Consider the following 24462-nt stretch of genomic DNA (forward strand, 5'->3'; position numbering starts at 1 on the left):
TCTCTCCAGATGCAAGGTAGTGGTTCGCTTAACGTTCTGAGGCGTCCATTGATTCTGTGTTAGTTGTTGGGTGTAAATGGATGCTGTCCTTCAGAGTGGTTCATTGATAATGTGTTAGGTGTCGGGTGTAAATCGACGCTGTCCTTCATGTGTACCTCCATTGAGAACAAGTTAGGAAATAACACTGGGCACGAAATCTAAAGTTCTCAGCAAACATATTTCCTCTAAGCACACAGCATATGATGAACTGAATAAATAGTGCCTGGGCGAGACTCACAAAGTGATAATCTACACGAAAATGTATATTTCAAAAAAGAAAAAGGGTACATTATTTTAAGTTTTTCCAGAGGAGAGGTTGATCCATAATGCTTCAAATGGTCTTTTAATCAACCCAAATCCTTTATGATTTATCTGAATTCTTCTTTCAGGGTTTTCTAGAGCCACAGAACTTATGGATAGTCTGTATATAGTAAGGGAATTTATTATGCTGACTTACCTTCTGTAGTCCAACCCCCCAACGATGGTCAGCTATGAATGGGAGTCCAAGGATCTAGTACTTGCTCAGTCCCACGAAGCTAGTAAACTGATATACGAGCGAGCAAATGAAAGAAGGCAAAGAGGAGCTAACCCTCCTTCCAATGCTATGTTTAGGTATGGCCCCATACACTTATATTAGAACAAGTCTATGTGTGCCAGGGAATTGAATGTTATGGTGTAACCCTGCTGGTGTAGGCATGACCTTGTTGGAGTAGGGGTGTCACTGTGGGTGAGTTCCTACCTCTAGCTGCCTGGAAGCCAGTCTTCTGCTAGCAGCCTTCCAATGAAGATGTAGAACTCTCAGCTCCTCCTGACCCATACCTGGCATGTTCCCTCATCATACCTGCCTGGATGCTGCCATGTTCCTTCCATGGTGATAATGGACTGGACCTATGAGCCTGTAAGCCATATGAGCCTGTAAGCCAGCTCCAATTAAATGTTTGTCTTTGTAAGAGCTCCCTTGGTCACGGTGTCTGTTCACAACAGTAAAATCCTAGCTAATACAGAAGTAGACCCTAAAAATGTCTCACAAAGAACACTTAGATGAAGGGTGTAGAAAACAAATGCTGGATCTACAGAAATTATGTGAGATCAATATGCTTCCATAGTTTCTGGCTTTTTCTGATTTCAGGTGGCAAATAACATAGGTCTAATGCTTTATGGGGCAAAGGGAGCCGACTCTTTCTGCTGATAGTGAAAATGAAATTATTTCTCCCAAAAATTCCTAAACGGGGTGAGTCTTTTTTCTTAATGTATTTTATGTAGGGATCATTAGGGTTTGTTTCTTGTGTTTTATAATGTTCCACAATGTTCGACCACTGAAGTGATAGATGACCAACAAGGGGTCCAAATTAATTGCACTATAGAAACAAATTTTATTATCTCATCCTTTCCCAAATCCACCCAGACAGATTTTGTGATGAGTAGAACCTCACAGATACATTGCTTCCTTTCATTTCTGAAGAAAATGTTCTTTTTGTGGTTTTGCTGCTGTTTCCAGTTAACAGACAATTGAATTTAATCCGGTGGTAAAAATAACGGAAGGATGTCTATTTTACTTGAAGACCACAGGTCTGTGTCTAGTCCAATGTTCTTAAGAATGACTTATTAGACATAAGTGATGTTTGAAACAGGGAATGGGAATGGCCTCTCCATTTAGCAGGAATGTTTGGCAATGAGGAAGCAATAGGCAGTGCCTTGCTGTTCTATGATGCCTTTACACCCCAGTGGTTCTGACAGCAGGGTAAGACCCGGATAGAGCGTTATCCCATGACGGTCCAACACAGCTGGTTTGGGCACTCATTGTCCTAACACCCGAGCATGCCACATTGTTTATCTGTGTCCACATTGCTGGAGACATCTGGAAAATTAAAGACGTTAGCACGGCGCCAAAGAGAGAAGCGCAGGGCCATCCCAGCGTAGACACCTGAGTGTTCACCTTAACTGGCGCTTCACAGCATCGGTGACCTCAGCGATAGCATGATGGTACTTCTCTGAGGCGGCCTTGAACTCAGTCAGATGCTTCTCGTAACTTTGGATGGCTGATTGAAGCTGCGTCCTCTCCACTGCTCCCAAGATGGCTTGAACGACCATGTCTATCCCGAGGCTGAGCACGGCTACTCCGATGCTCCCGAGGATAGAAGTCCCGATGTGAGTCAGCACAGAGGCCAGCTTGCTAATTATACCCGTTGTGACATTTGAGCCCACCAGTTTGACAGCCACTGCACTGGCTGCAGCTGTAGCTTCTCCCAGGATGACAGAAATGACCTTCTGCACGATGGCTATCTTCTCTGTTTCCCTTTCCTTAATATCCCGAAGCTTCCTATAAAGGGTTGGCTCGAGTTTGTCTTTCAGTGCCTCGTCAACCTTTTGCAGCTCCTTCTGGATTTTTGTCACGGCTTGGATGATGAGGTCACAGTTTCTTTTGATGGTTTCGTCACTTCTCATTTCAATGAAGGCCAGCCTGCAACCCAGGTGGGCATTCAGAAGGCCTGTGAGCTTGTTGGTGACCTGGAAGCAGTCAGACAAGCAGTCCAGCAGCTGCTGGTGAAGGCGGTTCACTTCCTGTCGCCTCCTTGGGTTTTGTGGGTAGAGGAAGTCACTCTGAGCCATATTTCAGCAAGTCTCTGAAAAATCAAACAGGAAATCAGCTCAGAGTACCTGCAGAACTCTAACCAGTCAGCCAGCAAAGCGGCCGTAGCTAAGATGGTCTCGGAGGTCTCAGCAGGTGAGATGTGTTGGCTTGTTTGAGACAGAATCTCCTGTAGCCCAAGTTAGGTGTGAATTTCTGATCCCTCAGCATCTGGTTCCCATAAGCTATGACTACAGGCCTGCACCCTCTCCTGCTCTATGCCGGGGGCACACTCAGCAGTCCATGACTGCCAGAAAAGCATCCACAGACTCCATGACTTGGAATGCTAATCCTAAATTTTAATATAAATAAACAGTTTAAAGCAGGATACACAAGACCAGGTGTGTGTGTGTGGGGGGGGTCACACCTTTAATCCTAACTCTTGAGATGCAGAGGCAGGAGGATTTCTTTGAGTTTAAGGACAGCCTGGCTTACAACAAGAGTTCTGTGCCATCCAGGGTAACAACATCAACAGCAATGATAATAGTTGACAGTCAGTGCCCTTTCTCAGGTAGTGTGCTTCTTTTCCAGAAAAACTACATCACCTACATAGTACCATGAAATTAACCTTCACTTTTAGAGGTACGTATCCTTTCCTTTCTTTTATCTTTCTTTCTCTTGAGACAGAGCCTCAGGTAACCCAGGTTAGCCTTGAAGTCACTGTGTAGTTGAGCTGACCTTGCATTTCTGGTCCTTCTGCCTTTACATCTCAAGTTCTAGGACTACAGCTAATCATGCAAGAGTACTCTTGGTCTCAAACCCTGTTTAACCACCAAACACTCACATCAAACCCAATTGTACCCACTACAGCCCAGATGTAGACCAAGCAGGCAAAGCACAATTGCTTCCCCAAGGCTGGAGTGAGATGGACCCCAGGAGCCAGGAGCCCCACCTACTGGGTAGCAGCAACACCAGCAGGCGGCTGCAAGGCTCCATAGATCCCAGGGAAGAGCAGAGATGCTGGAGAACGAGAGAGCAATGCCCCGAACAGAACTTCTTCACTGACAGGAAGCACTGGATGCGATTTCTAACTTGTGAAAGCTCAAATAAGGCATACACAGTAGTTAATGAGAGCAGGGTTAAGCTCACTCCGAGGCCCCTGGTAATGCCACAACCTTCCACGGTCCCCAGGCAGGCAACTGTCAAAATATAATAAAGTGGGAGTAAGATATGCCCAGAAGGCCTCTTGGGCTAGCATTGTGTCATTGGCCTGTGAGCTTTGAGACGGCTGGCTAATTGCAGGGCCTCCATTCCATTGAGTGGAGCGGTCAGATTGAGATGCACAAGCAAGTTTGTTGAAATCCAAAATGGACATATCACTGCGCCTACTCTTAACCATGAAGTACACATTTAAAGATATCAATTCAAAAGCCTACAAGTTGAGAACCTTCCCGGGTGACCAGGTGTCTCCACCTAGTGGCAGTATCAATATATAGTAAGAAAAGATGTAAATTGTTTAAAATTTGAATCTGCACAAGTCAAATCTTGCATATCCAAGTTTTTTTTCTAGCTTAACATCATAGTTATCACTGTCTTAATTTGCTAATTGATTGGAAATGCCAAGAAAGAGGCATGCCACTGGGTATTCTTTGTGTGACAGAGTCAAAGAAAGGCACTCCACAAACTAAACACCGAACACAAACTACAAACAAGAGTAGTTCCACGATACTAACCGGCTACAGGTTCAGTGCTGGGCAGACAACATCGCAGTCTTATAAACCTGCTCTGGTGCACTGAGCACAGGAAGAATGATTCTTTAGACAGACAGGATGGAAAAGGAAAGACTAGAACACAGGTTGGTCAAGCCAGTTACAAGCCCTGTGAGACAGAAACAGGAAGACAGACACAGCACGGACAACAGGAAACAGACAACAGAAAAATGATTTGTGCTAAGGCTCGTGTGTGTGTGTGTGTGTGTGTGTGTGTGTGTGTGTGTGTGTGTGTGTGTTCTGTTACACACACAGAGCAGAGGACCGGCTGAGGTGTTAATGTTGTTACTAGTGTTCTCTCAGCTCATGCACTGCTCTCTCCCTCCTCGATGTGCACTTGTGAGTGAACACAAACAAGGCCAGAAGCTTTGCAGAAGGATAGACCGGCTGCTGTCTAACTCTGCGCTTCACTGAATTCAAACCAAAGCCATGGTGTTCAGTTTTTGAGTTAATCATGAGGCAATGGTACATTTTCTGATACAAATTCCTCTCAATTTCCTCTAAAATCTTGAGCAGAGTGATGTCGTAATTCTGAGCAGAATGAGGCCTGTGAGGGGATCCCTCAGCCCTTATCAAAGGAATCTGTTGTTCCCTGGAGACATTGCTGAGGAAAACAGTGTGCTTCCCTCAAGGCTGCTTAGAGGCTCAGAATGTATCAAAGTTGGAGTAACTTCACAGAGTACAGGCAAGTGCTGTACGCATCGGCTAACGTAGAGTTGCCGTCGTTTGTCCACACACTTTGAGTCTCATTCGTGACACAGAAGACACAGCTTCCTCCAGACAAGCATTACCTCACACATGGCCGTGGCTTCCATCTCCAGACTCCCTAAAAGGAATGTCTTCATTACTTCTCTCCCTCAGTGACTTAGTCTAACCTCTCTCAACAAAATTCTTCTTCCCCTGGTGTCTACAAGGAGGGAATCTCCAAAGTATGCCCAAGAGCCCCTCACACTAAGCTGGCACAGTACATGGCCGCCTACACCTGGCCTTATTCCAAAGTCACAGGCTGGTCCTTCAGGGTCCTCACGCTCCTTGAGTCTCCACAGCACTTACCTTGTTGGGGTTCCAAGTGTGCGTCCCCTCTGTTGCTTGGGAGTGTTGTTGAAGGGTGCTCATGTGGGCTCCTCTGGAAGCTTCTGGTGGAATGTGATGACCAGAGGGTTTGCTGGTCTCTGCTGGGTCCCTCTGCCCATCTGGTTTAGAGCCACTCCTGCCTGGCTTAGTTTTCAGAATCCTTCTGTTTCCTTAATGCAGCCTGCTGATGTCCTAAGCAGTGTTAACTTGAGTGATTATAAACCTGGTCAAAATGCCATAAAACTGCACAAATCCGGTTCAGTGTGAGCTCTGTCTGGTTGGAGCTCTGAGGTCCATCTTCTCAACCCTTCCAGATACGTTTTCTTTAGATCTGCTGCAGTTGGGCCTCATCTGCGGGTGGTTCTCTTACGTTCTCAGGTAATACAAACCAGATACAGAAGGGTCCCCATCCAGAATGGGGGCTCTGCTCTTTGTCACTTATGCCTTCCCAACAGGACACAGGTCCAGAGGACTGTGTGCCTGGATGTCCTCTCCCTCCCTTGCACTTCCCCTTGTTCTCCTGTGAAATCATGCTTCTTTCTCTCTCGTTGTAATTGTTACACACACACACACACACACACACACACACACACACACACATACCCATAATATATAGTACAGCCTGTTCACGTCACAGTGTTGCTGGTATGGATATGGTTTGTGCACTGACTGGGGATTGGATAACCCAATAGTCTGCTCATGGCCTCGTCTCCCTGGAAGACTCTTTCTCCCTGGCTCAGTTCTCAGCATTCCTTAGCTGCCTGGCCATGGGTAAAGCCCCTCAGTTTTCCCATTTCCATGTTTTCGTGTCTATGTAAACAATACATATTTGAATTTTTATTTTGTGTGTTTTTGTGAGTCTGGATGCACGCAAGTAGGAGATGTGCTGGGGCCTGCAGAGGTCCAAAGAGGGCATTGGATCCCTTGCAATGGAGTTCCAGACAACTGTGAACTGCTATGGAGGTGCTCGTGACTGAACAAAGTCATCTGGAAGAGCATTCAGTGCCCCTTACCTCTGAGTGATCTCTCCAGCCCAGCATGTCTGCTGTCTCCAGTGCCCAGTGGGACTCCAGGAAGGAGAAGGGAGAAGGAAAGAAGTGAGGAAGGAAAGGGAGGAGGATGGGTGAGCAGAGGATGTCTGTGCAGGAAAGTATGGAGTACAGTGGTCCTAGAGTCAGGGGCTGCAAGAAGGACAGCTCTGAGGTGCCTCTTAGTGGCATTATCTTTATCAGCACCACCAAGGCCATGCCATGTGAATACCACCATCTTGTTTTCCTACAGAAAAACTACATGCATATGAGCCTAATTACCACTGAGGTATGAATTCCCAGCAGGAATACAGATTCATCCATCTCCTAGACTTGTCATGGAGTTGGCCCAACAGCTGTAGATCCTCCCAGGCCTTCCAGTTTAAATGCAGCTGCCTCTGGCCCTAAGTGCAGAGTTTAACTGGGAGTTACCTTGTTGTGTTATCATAGAACTTACTGGAATATGTGCTGCTTTGTCCTGGCATGAGCACAGCCCTGTTGTTCCAGTTTGGCAGGGAGCGGTTCTAGGCACACTACCCAGCCCCAGACACCAGGCATCATAGGAATGAAGAAGAAAGAGGTAGGTTAGACGTCTAGTCTTTGTTAGGGTCCTGCCTCTCATCTCCAAGTGATTGTATATTTAGGATCATACACAATATTTGATCATGTATGTTACCAAGGAGCATGGTAAAACCCTTTTGTGGGTTATTGACCTCAGAGGTAAAATAACTTAAAAACAAACCCAGATAGAAAGTGAATTCATGACCATTTTAATGGAGTTCATGAAAAAGGGGGCAATGTGAGTGCAGACACATTGAAAATCTTGTCAGCTTCCAGAAGAAGGGATGTGGTGTTTATTGTTGTCAACTTGGCAGAATCTAGAGTTGCCTGAGAGATGGGTCCCTGGACATATCTGTGGGGGATTATCTTGATTATATTGATTAGGGTGGGAAGACCCACCCACTGTGGGTGGCACCATTCCCTTGGGTGCAGATCCTGGACTCCATTACTTCATTACATTAGAGTGGAGTGAGTGAGCTGAGTCCCAGCAGGCATTCCTTGCCCTCTGCTTCGTGATTATGGAGACAGCCTGACCAGGTATGTGGAGCTCCTGCTTCTGTAACATCTCCACACTGAACTGTGAGCTAAAATCAGCAGCAGCAGTGGGGTGGATCAACCTGAGCTAAGAATGCTACAGAGGCCAGAGCTGGAGAAGTGACGCCAGCCCTTTGGAGGAGCCCAGAAGATCATGTGTGGAGAAGCTGTAACAAAGAAGTTGCCTTGAAGACACCAAGATGTTCAAGATGCCAGAGCCATGGGCTGTCCGCTGAGGAAAGCTGCTAACGGGGAGTGGAACCAGTGTAGTCAAGGGAGGTGAAAAAGGAGTTGGAGATCTGAAGACCACTTCGACATTAGACATGGAGACGCAGAATTTGGAGTTTGTCTTGCTTTGGGAACTACAGTTAAGTGATTGGATGAATTTCAGAAGAGACCTTGAAGTTTCTACTTTATATTGTTGAGACTGCTATAGACTATGGCAGCTTTGGAAATTGGACTAAAGGTTTATTTTATTATGCTGTTTTGGTATGGCCCCCATAGACTCATATGTTTGGAGAAGTCTATGGGGGCCAGGGAGTGGAATGTCATGGTTTGTATATGCTCGGCCTGGGGAGTGGCACTGTTAGAAGGTGTGGCCTATTGGAGTAGGTTTGGCCTTGTTGGAGTAGGTGTGTCGCTGTGTGTGTGGGCTTTGAGGCCCTCATCCTAGCTGCCTGGAAGTCAGTCTTCTACTAGCGGCCTTCAGATGAAGGTGTGGAACTCCCAGCTCCTCCTGCACTATGCCTGCTTGGATGCTGCCATGCTCCTGTCTTGATCATAATGGACTGAACCTCTGAACCTGTAAGCCAGCTCCAATTAAATGTCCTTATAAGAGGTGCCTTGGTCATGGTGTCTGTTCACAGCAGTAAAACCTTAACTAAGACACCATGCTACCAGGTTAAATTAGCTTTTCCTTCCTGTTAATCTTTAGAATATTCCCTAGGAAAAAGTGGGCACTGAAAATGTAGTAGAGCTTCTCTTTCCGTGTCTGTCTCTGACCTCTCTGTCAGTCTCACTAAAGCACATGTTTATACTATTAAGTCATTAGCCGTCCTTCATATGCAAAGGCCTTCCCAGTTTCTTGCTTCTGTTTGAGCAGGTAGTGGACACGTAGGTTCTGTCATGTCATTGCCACAGCAGACTAACCAGCTCAGGGGCTCAGGCATCCTCACAAGCTGCTGACCCTGACTCCATTCACTCACTTTTAACTCAGGTCAGATTCTTTTACTGGTTCTTTCAGACTGGGACTCAGCCTAGAGTTCACTATGTACTCCAGGCTGGCCTTGGACTTGCAGCAATCCTCCTGCCTCAGCCTCTCCTAGTGTCAAGACTACAATCATAAGACAGCATAAACAGCTCTACCCCTCCCCTCAAGACAGTCACTCTACTTCAGGGTCAGTGGTGCACCGCATGTTGAGAGAAGGTATTTCGGAGCACTGAAGTCCAGGCTACGATGAAACAGGAGAGACCCATAATGGAGGTAGAGGTCTGAGTCCTTCGGCATGCCCGAGGGCCAGCTATGAGCCTTTCCACATGCTAAGTAATTTTCTTCTCACTGGAATCTTCAGTATATGTTCAAAAGATAACTTTCCTTTTCATGGGTAGCAACAGGCACAGAGGCTAAGCCCCTCCCCCAAGGCCACAACACCATGGTTTGTCACTGGCAAAGGTCACAGGTAAAATTAAGCTGCCACAAGTTTTTTTAGAACGCATGCCAAGAATGTTGATGATCTGAAACATTTTGACATAAATCATTCTTTGTAAATCCAGTAATAAAGAGCAGATTGTGTGTGTGTGTGTGTGTGTGTGTGTGTGTGTGTGTGTGTGTGTGTGTTTGGCACACATTGTTTTGCTGAAAGAAACCACTTAAGGGAGAAAAACAAGCTAACATTAGTTGGCATACTCTGAACCTTTTAAGAAACATGAAAACACGTTGCTATGGTAACCAGTATAGGTCATGTGAGGGACAACAGAACAATTACGGGGGAGACAAGGCAGTGTAGAATAATTTTTCTGTTTCATGTTTCCTCCTTTGAATCTTCTTTTGCTACCAGTTTGAGCTCTTGTCTTACTTCTGAATGGTCAGCTCCTTGGTACTGGGAACTTGGCCTGCAAGTTTGTAAGACCAACTTTGACATAAAGTAAAGGACTGAGCAAGTTATGTTTTGAAGTATACTATTTCTCACTGAGACAAAGACAGCCGAGTAACTAATTAATTCTAAATCTGATCTCTCTCTCACTCGCTCTCGCTCTCACTCTCACTAGGGTCTCATGTATCCCAGGCTAGCCTCAAACTCCCCCTATAAACTAAGAATGTCCTTGAAAGCCCAATTCTGTCTGTCTCTTCTTCTCCAGTGGGGCTACAGCCATGGGCCACCATGTCTGGCTGTACGTAGTCTTCTCAAGAGTTTGTGTTGAGTTATACAGAAAAATACTCACCTGGCTCATAAGAACTTTGGGGACATACAATAGAGTATGACTTTGCCAATGGAAAGATGAGGAAAGAACAAGAAACAGTCTCAGGGGAGGATTTGAGAGTCCTGAGGGAGGCATTAGGTGTCTGTGCCAGTACCACGTCCAGGAGTTCCCTAGACTGACTTCAGTGGAGAAGTGAGCTGGAGCAGCTGTCTAGAACAATCCGGTATGGGAAGGTGCACTGGCCCCACGTAGGAGAGCAAATGCAATGGAGACCTGCAGCGTCAAGCTGGTGTGGTGGTGCAGACACCTGCAGTCCCAGCATGTTGGCGGCAGAAGCAGGAGGCTCAAGAGCTTGAGGAGGTAGAAAGTTTTAGAACGGCCTGAGATATAGTCTCCCAAGGAAAAGCAAGTAACTGCTAGCTGCCTTCTCCTCCCGGGGTTCCCCTGTGCATCGATCTGAAACAGTTCCGGGAAGTCAGGTAATGAGAACATTGTCAGTGAACACAAATGGCTCAAGGGGGTTCCTCAAGACATCAAGAGCATCCTCGGGCACCCTGGTGGAAGAAAAAACATCACAGTGACCAATTAACTTTTTTCATTAATCGAGATTTGCAGATGCTAGTTATGTCTAATCCGAGATCATACAGCCATTCAGTGCTTGGCTTAAGTGAAGTTTAGCCTCCAGCCTGGCAGATGAGGTGTAAGTGAGGTGTCTCAGAACCACCAGGTGGGCCAGTCCCTCCACTGTCCTTCAGATTCTGTGCTCAAAGGAAGAAAGATGCCCTCCCTTCACCAAGGGCTTACCTCTCTCCTTTCTCCCTTCCAGACATTTTAATGGTTGGGCAGCTGCAAGGAGACCTGATGGTAGTCCCATCTCTTGGCTGACATGCCTTTTCCCTTTTCAGTTTCTGAGAAACAATGTCACCTAGCATGCAGTAGTACCCCACCCCCCAAGCCCCAGCCATTTATAAGTTGATACTTCTGGAGGCTTCACAGCTTGTAATTAATACAGCTTTGGGGGGTGGGGAGGAAGTGGTTCCATAGTGCAGGAGAGCACACTGTACACGTTTATGCTTGACTCCAGCTCTTTTCTCTGGACACAGGATCAGACCCCCATCACAGTCTTCTTTAGGTCTTCAGGTATCACAAGTCCATCTAGTCTAGTGACTGATCCGGTGACTGGGAGATACAGAATAGGCTTCATCCGTATGCGCCCCTGTGGCAGAGGACTAATGTTAACGTAACACTGATTTACCATTTCCTATCTACTAAGGAACAGGGAAGTCATTTAGCATCTTAGTTTACTTCTCTCCATAAAGGCCACATGAAACTGGGTTACACTGTTCATTGTGTAGTTTCTCTTTCTGTTTACTTGAGAGCTGGGGGGTTGGACTTGGGGCCTCTCCTCAGCCACTCTAGCCTAGGTACTCCTCGAGTAGAAGACAAACTTAAAGAGCTTAAGCAACTTGACCAAGGACATGTAGCTAGTGAGTCATACAAACGGCTATAGCACAAACAGGGTGCATCTGGGGTCAAGCTGCTCTTGAATGTCTGCACTCTGGGACCTGTCTGCGAAGAGCTTGTCTGGCAGGCAGCACAAGGTTATTGATTTTCATAAGTATAAATGGTTTAAAATATTCACTGATGACCAACCAGACAGCCAATGTCTGATAATACATGTGGCCATCTTAGCTAAGTATTAACTCAGTGCTGAGTTACGGTTGTGTTAAAGTGGTTTTGTTATAGGAGAGCAGTTTCTGCGCGCAACTCCGTTTTAGGAGGACTGATTCCAAGAATCTTTTTTCCCTCTTTCTCTGTCCCACTTATTTTTTTGCAGCACTGGGTGTCAGACATAGGACCTTTGCATGCTAAGCTAGTAGTCTCCCACTGAGCAGTGTCCTTGGCTTTGCCCTGGAGTGTTTTTCTTTGAAGTCGACAAAATGGCAATTTTTATTCCCTCAGTCTCCGATTTGTGTTTTAAGTTGTTTTTCTTCTCCTCTCCGCCCTTCTTTTTAAATCAAGGTCTCATGTATCCCAGGCTAGCCTTGAATTTGACTTATAGTTGAGGGTGATGGCTAGGCACCCTGGCAACACACAATGACTCAAAGTAAAAACATCCTGGGAAGATGTCAGTCTAATGAACAATGAAAGCAGAAATGAGATTATGCATTTGAACATCCCTAAGTGGTACAGCAGGTGTACTGTCACAGCTGCTCCATGCAGGGATAGCCTCTGCTTCGGGGAAAGTAACGTGGGCTTCCCCAACGAGGGCTGTGGGGCTGGAAATGGGCATGGGGTAGAAGCCCTGGGCGGCTGGAGAGCAGGGTGTAGGAATCCTTCTGATTCTCCTGCTTCTGTTCTTAGGCAGGCATATTTTAGGAATCATGGACCCTGGCTAGGTGTGTCCTTTTAATTATCAAAGTATCATTCTTTTCTTCACAGTCTACTACAGGTTTTTATCCTCAGACAAGCACTACTGTCTTGGATCTGTGGGGGTCAGGTCACCTTGGCCTAGTCTGTTGGTACAGACAGAGTGAGAGGCAGGACCTCAGCATGAGGGAGCCTGGTACATGGCTATGGGTATGGATGGAACTGAGAAGGGTTGTGTCTGAGGTACAAACAGCAGTGTTGATGGTGGAGTGACAGAGACTGGGAAATAACTCAATGGCAGATGACGCAGCTGGCCTACAAGTGACTATGCTTGCATTCATATGTGGAGGACCCTTGTCTTGCATAGGATGACACAGAACTGGCTACAGGACTATCCCCTGGCAGAGCAACTGGTTGTCAACAGCAAAGGGTGACATGACACCTGAGGTGTTTTTATCTAAAAAGAATGCTCTTTTGTTTATCAGAGAGCTTGAATACCTGTTTTTAAAGGGTATTCCCGAAACATCCCCAGAGGTGTTTTGAAAACATGATCAATTAGATGGCCTACTTATTCCTCGTTTCTAAACTATGTGTGTGGGTTGGTATTTCATCAACTCGACAGAAGGTGGAGTGATTTGGGAAGAGGGACTCAAGTGAGAAAATGCCTCTCTCTGAAAGATTGACTATAGGCAAAGTTGTAGTGCCTTTTCTTAATTATCCGCTGACGTGAGAGGGCCCATCCATGGGCTGATGGTCCTGGGTTGTTTAAGAAAGCAGACCTACCAAGCTATGAAGGACTAAGCCAGGAAGAGTACCCCATAGCTTCTGCATGAGCTCCGGCTTCCAGGTTTCTGCTCTGACCTCCCTGGATGATGGATTAACTCCCAGCCATAAGATGGAACAAATCCTTTCTTCTCTAAGTTGCATTTGGTCCTCATGTTTACCACAGCAATAGAAACCTAACTAAAAGATTTACTTATTTTATGCTACGTGTATGAGTGTTTTGCCTGTGTGTATGTCCATGCACTCATATGCATGCGGTGCCCACAGAGGACACAAAAGGCATTAGAACCAGAGCTGGAGTGTGAGTCACCATGTGAGTACTAGGGGTCTTCTAGAACAGTCCATAATCTTAATGCCTGAGCCATTTTTCCAGCCCCTTTTAAAGAAGAGGTCTTATACATCCTAGGCTTTCCTTGAACTTGCTGTATAATAGAGAGGGTGGCTCTGAGCTTCTGATCTTCCTGCCTGCACCACCATGACTGGTTTTATGCCATGTTGAGGTTCTAGCCCAAGCCTTTGTGCTGGTCGGCATTCTCCCAGCTAAGCTACAATCCCAATCCTAAACCTCTATCTTTTTGTTGGCGGCAGTGGTTTTTTGTTTGTTTGTTTTGTTTTGTTTTTCTCTAGTTTTTTAGGTAGGGTCTTACAGTATAGCTCTGGCTAGGTTTGAACTCTCTGGCTGGCCTTGAACTCACAGAGATCCATTTGCCTTGCCTCTTCCTACACCCTGCTCTCCAGCCGCCCAGGGCTTCTATCCCCATGCCCATTTCCAGCCCCACAGCCCTCGTTGGGGAAGCCCACGTTACTTTCCCCGAAGCAGAGGCTATCCCTGCATGGAGCAGCTGTGACAGTACACCTGCTGTACCACTTAGGGATGTTCAAATGCATAATCTCATTTCTGCTTTCATTGTTCATTAGACTGACATCTTCCCAGGATGTTTTTACTTTGAGTCATTGTGTGTTGCCAGGGTGCCTAGCCATAGCTGAATAGTGTTAACACAGAAAATTAGTAAGTAAAAATTTTACTTTTGTACTGAGAACCTATTCAGGTAATGACCAACTTCCCTCCTGAAGAAAAAATGTTGACGTAAAAGGTTAAAAAAAAAATGTACCCAAGTCCTATCTGTTCTAATCAAGGCTGCAGGGTGTTCCAAACCTCCACCCCAGTCCGCATTCAGGTCCACTCTGTCCCTACAGGAACGTAGGACTTCAGCATTTTTCCCTTGAAGAGCGTCGTCAACGCTCCCTACGAGGTAGAATGGGACCCTCAGCGGTGCATCCCGGGATTCCACTAATTGGTTGCATTGGCAGTGTAGAACTCATTCAGGCAGACCTAACTGAGCAAGCATTCAGAGCGCCTCCCATCACGCCCAGCCCTCCAATGAGGAAGTGCGCCCATAAAGCTTAGTTTGCATACGAGACAATGCTAAGCCGAATGCTAAGGATTGGGTGTTCATAAATCCTAACCTAGAGACTAAATGTCCACAGCTCCTTTTTGATAGTTTGGGGGCCCTGAAAAGGGCCTTTGTGAGTGGGGGAGGGGGACAAGGAGAAGGCCTAGACAAACGAGCACACCGGCTCAGCCGCCGAAGCCATAGAGCGTGCGGCCCTGGCGCTTGAGCGCGTACACCACGTCCATAGCCGTGACCGTCTTGCGCTTGGCGTGCTCGGTGTAGGTGACAGCATCGCGAATCACATTTTCAAGGAAAACCTTCAGGACGCCGCGAGTCTCCTCGTAGATAAGACCTGAGATACGCTTGACACCGCCGCGCCGAGCCAAACGCCGGATAGCGGGCTTGGTAATGCCCTGGATGTTATCTCGGAGAACCTTGCGGTGTCGCTTGGCGCCACCTTTACCCAGACCTTTGCCGCCTTTCCCTCGTCCAGACATCTTCTTAGTTGAGCAGTAATGGAGCAAGAAGAATCTACAGAAACCCAGCGCCAGGCAAGAGCTTATATTTCCTGGGAGCGGACCTGTTTGAAAACAGCAGGGAGTGGGCGGAGCTCTAGGCTCCACCCCCTGGTTCTTTGTGCTCTGCTGTCTATCAAGACCAGGAAAGAAAAAAGCCCTTTGTGTTCCCGCTCCAAATTTCAGGAACTCTAGCATATTTGAAAGTTTAAACAATATAAGGTTTATCCTCCTTTTTAAGCACAAATAAGAACGGCGTGTCATGCTTGCCGTCTACAGTGCGCGCTGATTCGGTATTTTCTAAGCAGCGTGCTTTTTCTTACACAACTTTACTGTGAAAATGAAAAGAAGCTAGCAATAGAAATCTAGCTTACTAGATCTTATACCAAAGCAGTTTCCATTTCGCGTGTGAGTCTTTTGAGGGGATGGGAGAAGTGTTTCAGTGCCTTCTTTTGTGACCACGATAAGAAAATTATCTTAATTCCCACTTCAGTTTGGTTTCAACTGTTTCTGCAGTGTGTGGGTTTTTCTGCCTCTCCTGCCTCGCAAACACATTAGCATTTGCTTTTAAGCCAACTGTTTCTATAGTTACTTAGCTGAACTATTATAAGTTGTCATTTAGATCCCAGGTTCTCATTGCTTGCATGTAAGAGATCTGGTGAAGCACATCTGTAAGAGGCAGGACTGCCACTGGTTGGAGGCCTGCCATGTCTAGACAGACTAAACTACATTTCCTCTCCTTCCCATTCAGATCTTTCTTGTAAGGTAGCAGAAGTCAGAAGCATGACTCTGAACACATTTTTACTGCAAATCCCCAAACCGGAGAGTGGCTCTTCTGGTTTCCTCCCCAGAAGAATCCCTGAAGAACAAAACAGTTTGGGTGGTGGTTACTGTTTTTAAGAAAGGGCTGTCCTGACGTTTATTTCGTTTTTAAAGACAGCAGGGTTTAAGGGAGGGTTCGTCATATTTTCCCAGGTAATGCATGTTGAGGATTAGGTATTTTAGTAAATTGTTGTTGGTCTGTAGTCTTAAAAAGAAACCTTCCCAGTAGGAAAACTGTTTCCTAAAGTTGTGTACTTGTAAATGCTTTTAAGTTATAATATGTTACAATTTCCATTAGTTCCATTACTCAGACAGGATCTCCTTTGTTTGTTCCCTCCCTGTCTCTTAGAGATTAGTTGAGCTCGAGGATAGCTTGAGGGGGGAAAGCCTGAATGGTTAAATTTTACCTTACGATTTTAAATCCTTCGATTTTCAGAATTCTTACCAAAATGAGGAACAAAGCTGTAGCCAGAATACTTTTTCAAATTTGTGAAACCATGTCTCAAAAAGAGAGAAAAGAAAAAAAGATATAAACATGATATAAACACACACTTAAGATGGTTTACAAAAGTCATTCTAGAATCTCTTCCCCGAAGCTGCACCGGAGGTGTCTATCTACATTGACTTAATATGGATAACCCACGGAATGCATAGGACTATTAACTAGTGTATGAGAGTCAGCTGTAGGTGGTAAAGCCAGGACTTTGAAGAAGTTAGCCTCAGGATGAACTCCTGAGTGTGGCAGTATTTTGCTCAGAACCAAAGGGGTGTATGGAGGACCCCAGCTCCTGGTCAGCCCGTCATTGTGCTGGGAATACAGATATGCATAGAAATCCACAGGGTTGGTTGTTCTTTGTGTGTTTAATATTTTGTATCTTGGGGCAGGATCCTATGAAACTCAGGCTAGGTGGGGACACTCAGTTGCTAATGACAACCTTCACCCTCCTTTATACTAAGATCAGTCAGGCCCTACTTCGCTTGGTTCTGTGAAAGTGATTTCAGTAAAATCAAGTCGCAATTTGACTGAGAAGGTACATTTATGATCTTTTAATTAAGTGGATACAAAAAACCCTTCATGACATTTACTCGGCATATAATATCAGTTGTGTAATTTCAGAAATATGGTAAACTGAAGTATCCGAGTGAACCAGACGGGGGAAAACACCTTATTTTGTTTTAAATGCCAAGGCCCTATAATCTGAACATGTAAGAACAATTTGAGGCATTCTTCTTCCAGTGTCTGAGCCTAAGAGTAAGCTAAAGTCTTGATGGAGCACCAAGACCTGCAGCAGGCACGCAAGGCAGAGGGTCCTCACCTCTGGAACCCAGTGGTTCTTCTCCAGCTCATACATACGAGTAATGTTAACTTTTGGCTTAGCAGATTCGTCTGTGCTACTCATACAGACACCATTCCTGCCTAGTCTGTGACTGTGAGACCCTGAGAAGGAAGGGACTGTCCCTGTGAGCAGCAACAGTGTCCAAGGACCAGCCTCCTGGGGTATAGGGAGGGCAGGCCAAGGACCAGCTTTTGTCCTAGGCTGGTGGCTGCACACAACTTTAAGCTTAGCACCAGGGAAGCAGGCAGATCTCTGAGTTCAAGCCAGCCTGGTCCACATAGGGAGTTCGGGGCAGTCAGGGCTACACAAAGTCTCAAAAACAAAAACAGTCAGAAAACCCAGAAATCCTCTTTTGCAGCAGCTACCTCTCCGGGTGGGTGTGTAAAGGAGTGGGTGATGTGCCTCGTTCTAGGCAGGCAGAATTTGCCCAATGAGCTATAGTTGAGTCGGAAGACCTGTGACACTCACAAGTACAGACTCCTTTCCCTCTTTCTTTATAGTGTCTCATTTCTAAAATTCTCAGCCCGCCTTCCTTTTCCACTGCCCAGCCACAGGCTTTTACGTTATCTTGTGCCTGCCCTCACCAGCATATAGGCAGCAACCCACACATTTTACCTTCACTCTAGAAATTCTGAGAAGAATTTCAAATTTCTCCTGTTTCTGATCATGTTTAAACCTCCAGAAACAGCTATGAGAATTATTTCTCAATAATGTTTAAACTTTAGTGAAAATGATGTGCTTTAAGTATTTTTTTTCTACCTAGTTACACTGTTAGCAACTACTTCACAGAAAACCTTTAAAAAGTGGGGAGAGGGCTACATTTAATAAAATACTATGCTGGACAGGGACAATTTGAAAGATTAAGACTAAACAATAAAGGGTTGGGGATTTAGCTCAGTGGTAGAGCGCTTGCCTAGCAAGCACAGGGCCCTGGGTTCGGTCCTCAGCTCCGGGAAAAAAAAAAAAGACTAAACAATAATAAAAATAAAAGAAAACAAAAACCACAAAATAAAAAAAGAAAAGAAAAATAAAGACTAAACAATAAAAGAAGAGCAAACCAACGGAGATTATAAAAGATCCTCAAAGCATCACAAATGATACCAAATGTTCACTGCTTGAGCACTCTGCCAAAACTTAATAGTTAAGTACACATACTAAGCTATCCAGCTACACAATTATTGGCATTCACTCTGTAGCTCTTTAGAAAGCAGTTACATTTTGATAAATGTAAAAATAATTACTTTCTCAAGGCAGGGTCTGACTGTGTGAATGGATGGGCATGTGTTTGTGTGTTCCTGTGGAGATCAGAGGTGGGTGTTGGTTCCTGAGAGATGGACATACAGATGGATGAGCCACCCAACATGGATGCCAGGCAGAGAACTCAGGTCCTCTGTAAGACAGTATGTGCTGCTAACTGAGAGCCATCACTCCAGACCCCAGAGCATTGTTAACTTATGAGGAAAGAGAATCAAATAGACAATGTCATACAAACCCCCTTGAATCTAATCTCCAGAGTTATATCAGTTTTTAAACATAGTCAATTTTCTGGTTTCATCAGTAGTACAGTATAAAGTGTCTTTCCTGGCATGTAATTTGAAATTTCACAAATCTCAAAACAATACACAGAATGCTTCTAAATCCATACCTTTTTCAACTCTCTTTTCCGGGCTTCTTTTCCTAAGGAGAGAGGAAGAGATGACATAACTCAAATTTCCATCGTTAACATTGCTACAAGCTAACACAATTCTCTCTTTCCTAGGTTCCCCTATGGAGTACATGGATATGTAACAGCCTTGGTGGTGTTGACTCACTAGGAAACTGTACTGCTTATAACCCTCAACCCAAAATGCCAATGTTTTGTTTTTACAGAAATAACTGAACCACAAGGAGGAAAAGAGAGTCTCAAATCACACACTGAAAAACACATTTGTTTAAAAATTCTAACACAAAAAGAGAAACTTAATTTTATCCTGCTAGCCAATCAAATTTGAGAGGTGAAACATGTTAAGTAACTTACTTTCTGAACATTCTAACCATGAATTAATTTTAACTATAAGAATTCCACATGACCTCCCATAACCCACCGTACCAACGCTGAACTTAGGCCACAGTGAAATCATCTGCCAGGTTTAACTCTTCATTTCACACTAATGGCACTTACAGGCTTGGTCTGTGGGGTTCATAAACTTCCTTCCCACTCTTGGTGGAGGATGTTGATCTTCGTCCCATGTTGACAATTTGTATGATTTACTTTTTCATAAAACAAAACAAAACTAGCCCTTACTTCAGACCCTTGGCGGTTCGATGAGCAGAACCAGCTTCCCGCCGAGTCCAGCCGACACCTGGAAGCAAGAGAGCCCAGAGAGCGACATGGCAGCTCCAGCTAAGGGCGAGAACCTGTCCCTGGTGGTGCACAGACCTGGAGACATTAGCCTGGAGAACTACCCAATCACCGAGCTGGGCCCAAATCATGTGTTACTAAAGATGCATTCAGTGGGGGTTCTGTAGCTCTGTTCACTCCTGGGAGCTTGACCAAAAGGGGGATTTTGTTATGAAAAAGCCAATGGTGCTTGGGCGTGAAGCTGCTATAACAGTCATAAAAGTAGGAGGGTCGATGAAACATCTAAAACCAGGAGATGGAGTTGCCATCGAGCCTGGCGTTCCCCGAGAAATAGATGACTACTGCAAGATCTCCGACACAATCTGAGGCCATCAAGCTTCTTCTGTGCTACACCCCCGAATGATGGGAACCTCTGCAGCTTCTACAAGCACAGTGCTGACTTCTGCTTCAAGCTTCCTGATGGTGTCACCTTTGAAGAAGGGGCCCTGATTGAGCCTCTCTCTGTGGGGATCCATGCCTGCCGTCAGTTTCCCTGGGGAACAAGGTCCTTGTGTGTGGAGCTGGGCCGGTTGGGATAGTCACTTTGCTTGTGGCCAAAGGAATGGGAGCTGCTCAAGTACTGGTGACTGACCTATCTGCTTCTCGGTTGACCAAGGCCAAGGAAGTTGGAGCAGACTTTATCATCCAGGTTTCCACAGAGACCCCTCAGGAAATTGTCAGTAAGGTGGAAAGTCTGCTGGGGAGGAAGCCAGAGGTCACCGTTGGATGCAGAGGAGCGGAGTCCTCCATCCAGACCGGGCATCTAAGCCACTCACTGGTGGGATCTTGGTGATTGTGGAGATAGGCTCCAAGAGGATCAGTTTATACACAGTGCACGCAGCTGTGCGGGACGTGGGTATCAAAAGCGTGCTTCAATACTGCAACATGTGGCCAGTGGCAAATTCCATGCTTGCATCGAAGACTGAGTGTAAATCCCTTAGTTACGCATAGATTACCTCTGGAGAAGGTGGTAGAAGCCTTTGACACATCCAAAAAGGGAGTGGGGCTCAAAGTTATGATCAAGTGTGACCCCAATGACTAGAACCCGTAAGTGTGAATTGATCTATGCTCTCAGCCCACTCTCTCAGCATCTAAGGCTAAATGGCTAGAAGGGGAGACCATTAATGTAGAACTTTCTTTTGGAATGGTAAAAATAATAAAACTCATAAGCTGAGAACCTTAGAGGAGTTGGCGTGCCTTAAAGACAGAAATAGGAACACCTTGGGGGACCTTGTAGCCAGAATGAGCTGCTTATACTGAGGAAAGTCTAGTGTCTGGCAGATAGGTCCCGGGAATGTCCTTTCTCTGGTACCTTCTTTGGGTGAGGAGATGAAGCTTGCCTTTGTCTATGTTCCACTGTGGCTGCCAGGAAGTGGGGCTGACTTACGAAGAAACGGCTTCATTAACAAGGAAGTGGCCCCAGAGCTGTTCAGAGCAGTGTTTCTTAAGTGCCATTTGATTTGAGGGAAATAAGGAACCTGCCTTCTGGATCCAGACAAGGAACTGGTGGGAAGACTAAGGCAAATCCCGGATGAGGTACACTAGCTTACGCTCCCAGGTGTGGAAAATAAGGGCACTCAGCTCTGCCCCAGCTCCTGAGAATTCTGTCCTTACATGTGCAAAGTGGAGACCCACCTTCCCAACACCGCTCATTCTTGATAAGGAGCAGGACTGGTTGCTAGGCAACCAGGGGACTTCCACCCAAAAGATCTTAAATCCTGCCTAACTCATACAGGAGGGCTTGGGTTTCGATTCGTCTCCTCCCCAGGCTCACTCCCAGGCAATTATCCTATTCCATTCAGTTCTGGCACCACAGAACTCCCCTCCTCAGCTGGGTAAGGCTGGTGATATGTTGGATGGGCATCGCAGAGCCTAATTAAAGCATAGGGCTTTTCTTTATAAAATTTGGGCCCAAATCACCCCGTTTGTGATTTTAAGATAACCAAGAAGAAGTGCACAGTAACTGTGATGTAACTTGGGCTGCAGTCTGTAACCTACCTCTTCAGCTACGAGTAGTGGAAAAAGACTCTGCTAGAGATCATGGCCAAACCCTGAGCTTTCTCAAACTGCTTCGCATAATAAATTCTGTCGCTGGTGTCAGAAAAAAAAAAAAAAACTAGAATTAAAAAAAAATTAAAGAACTCAGTTTTTCTGTATGTGTAAAATGTCTTCCTTTTAAGAATTTGTATAAATTTCTGGAAAGAAATAACCCGTTGGTTCTTAATGTTGTAAGAATTTGCTCCTTAATTTTGAATGAAGCATCCGAGAAATATGTCTTTACCTTTCTTGACCACAAAAAGAGCTAACATCTCTATTAGTCAAGGTAGTGAGAATATCATTAAATTAAAAATAACACTTTCCTATGGATTATATAGTACTGTCAACTAAAAAAAAACAAAACTAGTACTTTGCATTTACAAAGCCATTGCTTGGAATATGAAACTACCTAAAAACCAACCAAAAATAATTTAGAAAATGTTCTAATAATATGATGCAAACCGTGAGGACATCTTCTCTGTGTATCTAAGATGTGTATTAGTCATGGTTCTCTGGAGTCACAGAACTTCTAGAATGTCTCTATATATTAAGGGAACTTATTGTAATAACTTAAGGTCTGCAGTCCAACTAAGCCCACAATGGCCAGCAGTGAATGGGAAGCCCAGGCTAGTAGTTCCAGCTGGTCTTCTGTCTAAACGAATTCTGAAGAAGTGCCTTCCAACAGATGTGCTGGCAGGTGAGTGCAAGCAGGTGACGAAGAGTGAGTCTTCCTTCTTCCAGTGTCCTCATGTAGGTCTCCAGAGGTGTGGTCCACATTAAAGGTGTGTGCCACCTTGTCTGGATCTGGAACTTGTTTTGTCCCAGGCTGACCTTGAACTCAGAGGTTTATTTGCCTCAGTCTCTCGAGATTAAAGGCCTGTACTACCTTGCCTGGGCCTATGCCTCAAGATCTTCACGATAAGATCCTGGTCAGACATCTGTGTCTTCCAGGTTCAAGATCTGGACCACAGGTGTGCCCTCCATTCCTGGCTGTAGTTTATTCCAGTTGGAGTCAATTGACAACCAAGAATAGCCATCACATGGTGAAATGAAACTGGAGTGGGGATAATCAATTGGATTCAAAGACCAACACATACTCTTTACTTTTCTCCCTGCATGTGTACCAGACGGCAACAAGCAATCCATTCAAACATCTATTCTGATTTAATACCAAGTCAAAGGATTCATGACTCTCAAGCAAAACAAATAAAAAATGAAGTATTAGAGCTCCCCAGACTTAATATTTAGATATATATTGTTTCTGACTAGCACAAATGACTCTTGATTTATATATTTTAGGGGAATTAAAGTGGTAGTCACGGTAGGAAAACATTTTAAGGTCAGGCTTTCATTAGTATCACTTCTTTCTCGTCCATTTCAAATGAATGAAACTTTCAAAATTTAACCTTGCCTATAGTAAAAAGAGAACAAATGTTTCCCGTTGAACGTGTGTGACATTTTCCTACAGGCTACCCCTCTTGTCGTTCCCCTTTGAGCATTAAATAAATCTTTCTTTATAGGTTAGGAAAGGGAATAACCCGAAGTAAATTTAAGACTCTACAACTGTAATTCCCTTGGTTGAGACTTTGTAAGTTGTTTTAGTTAATGTTTCTTTCATAAAGCGTTCAACTGCCTGACTCCCTGCTATTTCCCTGATGTTTCAGAACTGACCAGAGTCGATTATTTCATTATGAATGTTTGTCAGAAAACTGACAGGTCAGGAGTTTGGGTGGAAGGGAAGGGTACTGATTACAGAGAACTAGAAAAAGGGATGGATACAACCACTATTTTTGATCGTATCTTTGTTTCCCTTTTTAAACCAACCCCAGGCTCAGGTTTTGACTCCCCTGGCCCCCCAACTAAAAACACTTCAGTGTCAAGTCGAGAATTTTTACAAGACTGTCTACAAGAGCGACTCTCCTAAAAGAAGTAGTTGGGAGAGACGAGGTTAAAAGACCAAGGGAACCCAGACTGCACAGATGCAACCCGACCGACTGGTCCACTAAAGGAGGCCTCAACAGCAACCGCCAAAACCATAGCAACGGTTGATACTGACAATCTCAGGAGGTGGACCTAACTCGGCGGGAGTGATCGGCCGAGGACCCGTCGGACGCATCGCACCTCCACAGCCCGGGAGCCCTGAAACCCGTGGTTCCCGTGACCAGGACCCAGAGGAAGAATAGCGCGGCCCCTGGGCCTGGTGTTTCTGAGGTGGCTTAGAAGGTCCCGGGGAGGGTCCCGGGAAACGGAGCACTTAGTCCGCACGCACACAGGACAGCGAGGCTCCCGGGACGGTGAGGACGACTTGCGGGCGACTCCCGAGTCCTTCACCTCTGCTTCTAAGTCAGGCACCCAGGGACCACTATCTTGAAACCCCGCGCCAAACCGCTAGCTATACATCACTTCCCTATCGGCTGACCGTGCTCACACCGCGTTGCCAAGCACTGGGACCATAGAGGGTACAATAACATTGGGGCCAGAGTTACTTCCGCTCGCATCCAATATCCGATTGGATACCTATAGGCCAAGAGCCCGCCTCATTCCGAAGCATTGTAGATTGAAACTAATATAGTCCAATAAGAATAAAAGCTAAGCAAGCCGCTAGTTGATCGACCGATTACTCTCGGAATTCTGACGTATTTCCGGTCGCTCCTCTCTCGAGATGCTAGGTACAGGTACATGGACAGTTCTGAGTCGTCCATTGAGTCTCTGTTAGTTTTTGTGTGTTATGGTTGCGGTCCTTCAGGAATACCTCCATTGAAAACGAGTTGCCAAATAATACGGAGCATCGAGTCTAAAGTGCCCAGCAAACATCTCTCTACACAGGAT

The 24462-nt window shown here is 45.5% G+C and overlaps 2 protein-coding genes, 1 long non-coding RNA gene and 1 pseudogene across 4 annotated transcripts; 1 reads left to right on the plus strand and 3 right to left on the minus strand.

Annotated features, from left to right (window-relative positions):
- Positions 1-1388: 1388 nt before the first annotated feature.
- Positions 1389-2649, minus strand: Smco3l1 (single-pass membrane protein with coiled-coil domains 3 like 1). The gene has a single exon (XM_087659829.1). The coding sequence runs from the start codon at positions 2647-2649 to the stop codon at positions 1972-1974; it is 678 nt and encodes a 225-aa protein (XP_087515955.1). The 3' UTR covers positions 1389-1971.
- Positions 2650-9735: 7086 nt separating this feature from the next.
- Positions 9736-24079, minus strand: LOC147995117 (uncharacterized). Of its 2 annotated transcripts, XR_015687119.1 has the most exons (5): positions 23903-24079; positions 18862-18893; positions 16325-16380; positions 10800-11211; positions 10017-10549 (listed from the first exon to the last, which is right to left on the minus strand). It is a non-coding gene; the product is annotated as an uncharacterized LOC147995117 (long non-coding RNA). The 2 variants fall into 2 exon arrangements; XR_015687120.1 differs by lacking the exon at positions 10800-11211 and having other exon boundaries at positions 9736-10549.
- LOC147995118 (histone H4) lies at positions 13788-15077 on the minus strand. Its single transcript, XM_087659830.1, has one exon. It carries the CDS (start codon positions 15037-15039, stop codon positions 14728-14730), a length of 312 nt encoding a protein of 103 aa, XP_087515956.1. The 5' UTR covers positions 15040-15077; the 3' UTR covers positions 13788-14727.
- On the plus strand, positions 19450-20773 carry LOC147995119 (sorbitol dehydrogenase pseudogene; annotated as a pseudogene).
- Positions 24080-24462: the final 383 nt, after the last annotated feature.

This window comes from Rattus norvegicus, chromosome 4, assembly GCF_021556685.1.
Source record: "Rattus norvegicus strain SHRSP/BbbUtx chromosome 4, alternate assembly SHRSP_T2T, whole genome shotgun sequence".
In the NCBI taxonomy this organism is placed as follows: Eukaryota; Metazoa; Chordata; class Mammalia; order Rodentia; family Muridae; genus Rattus; species Rattus norvegicus.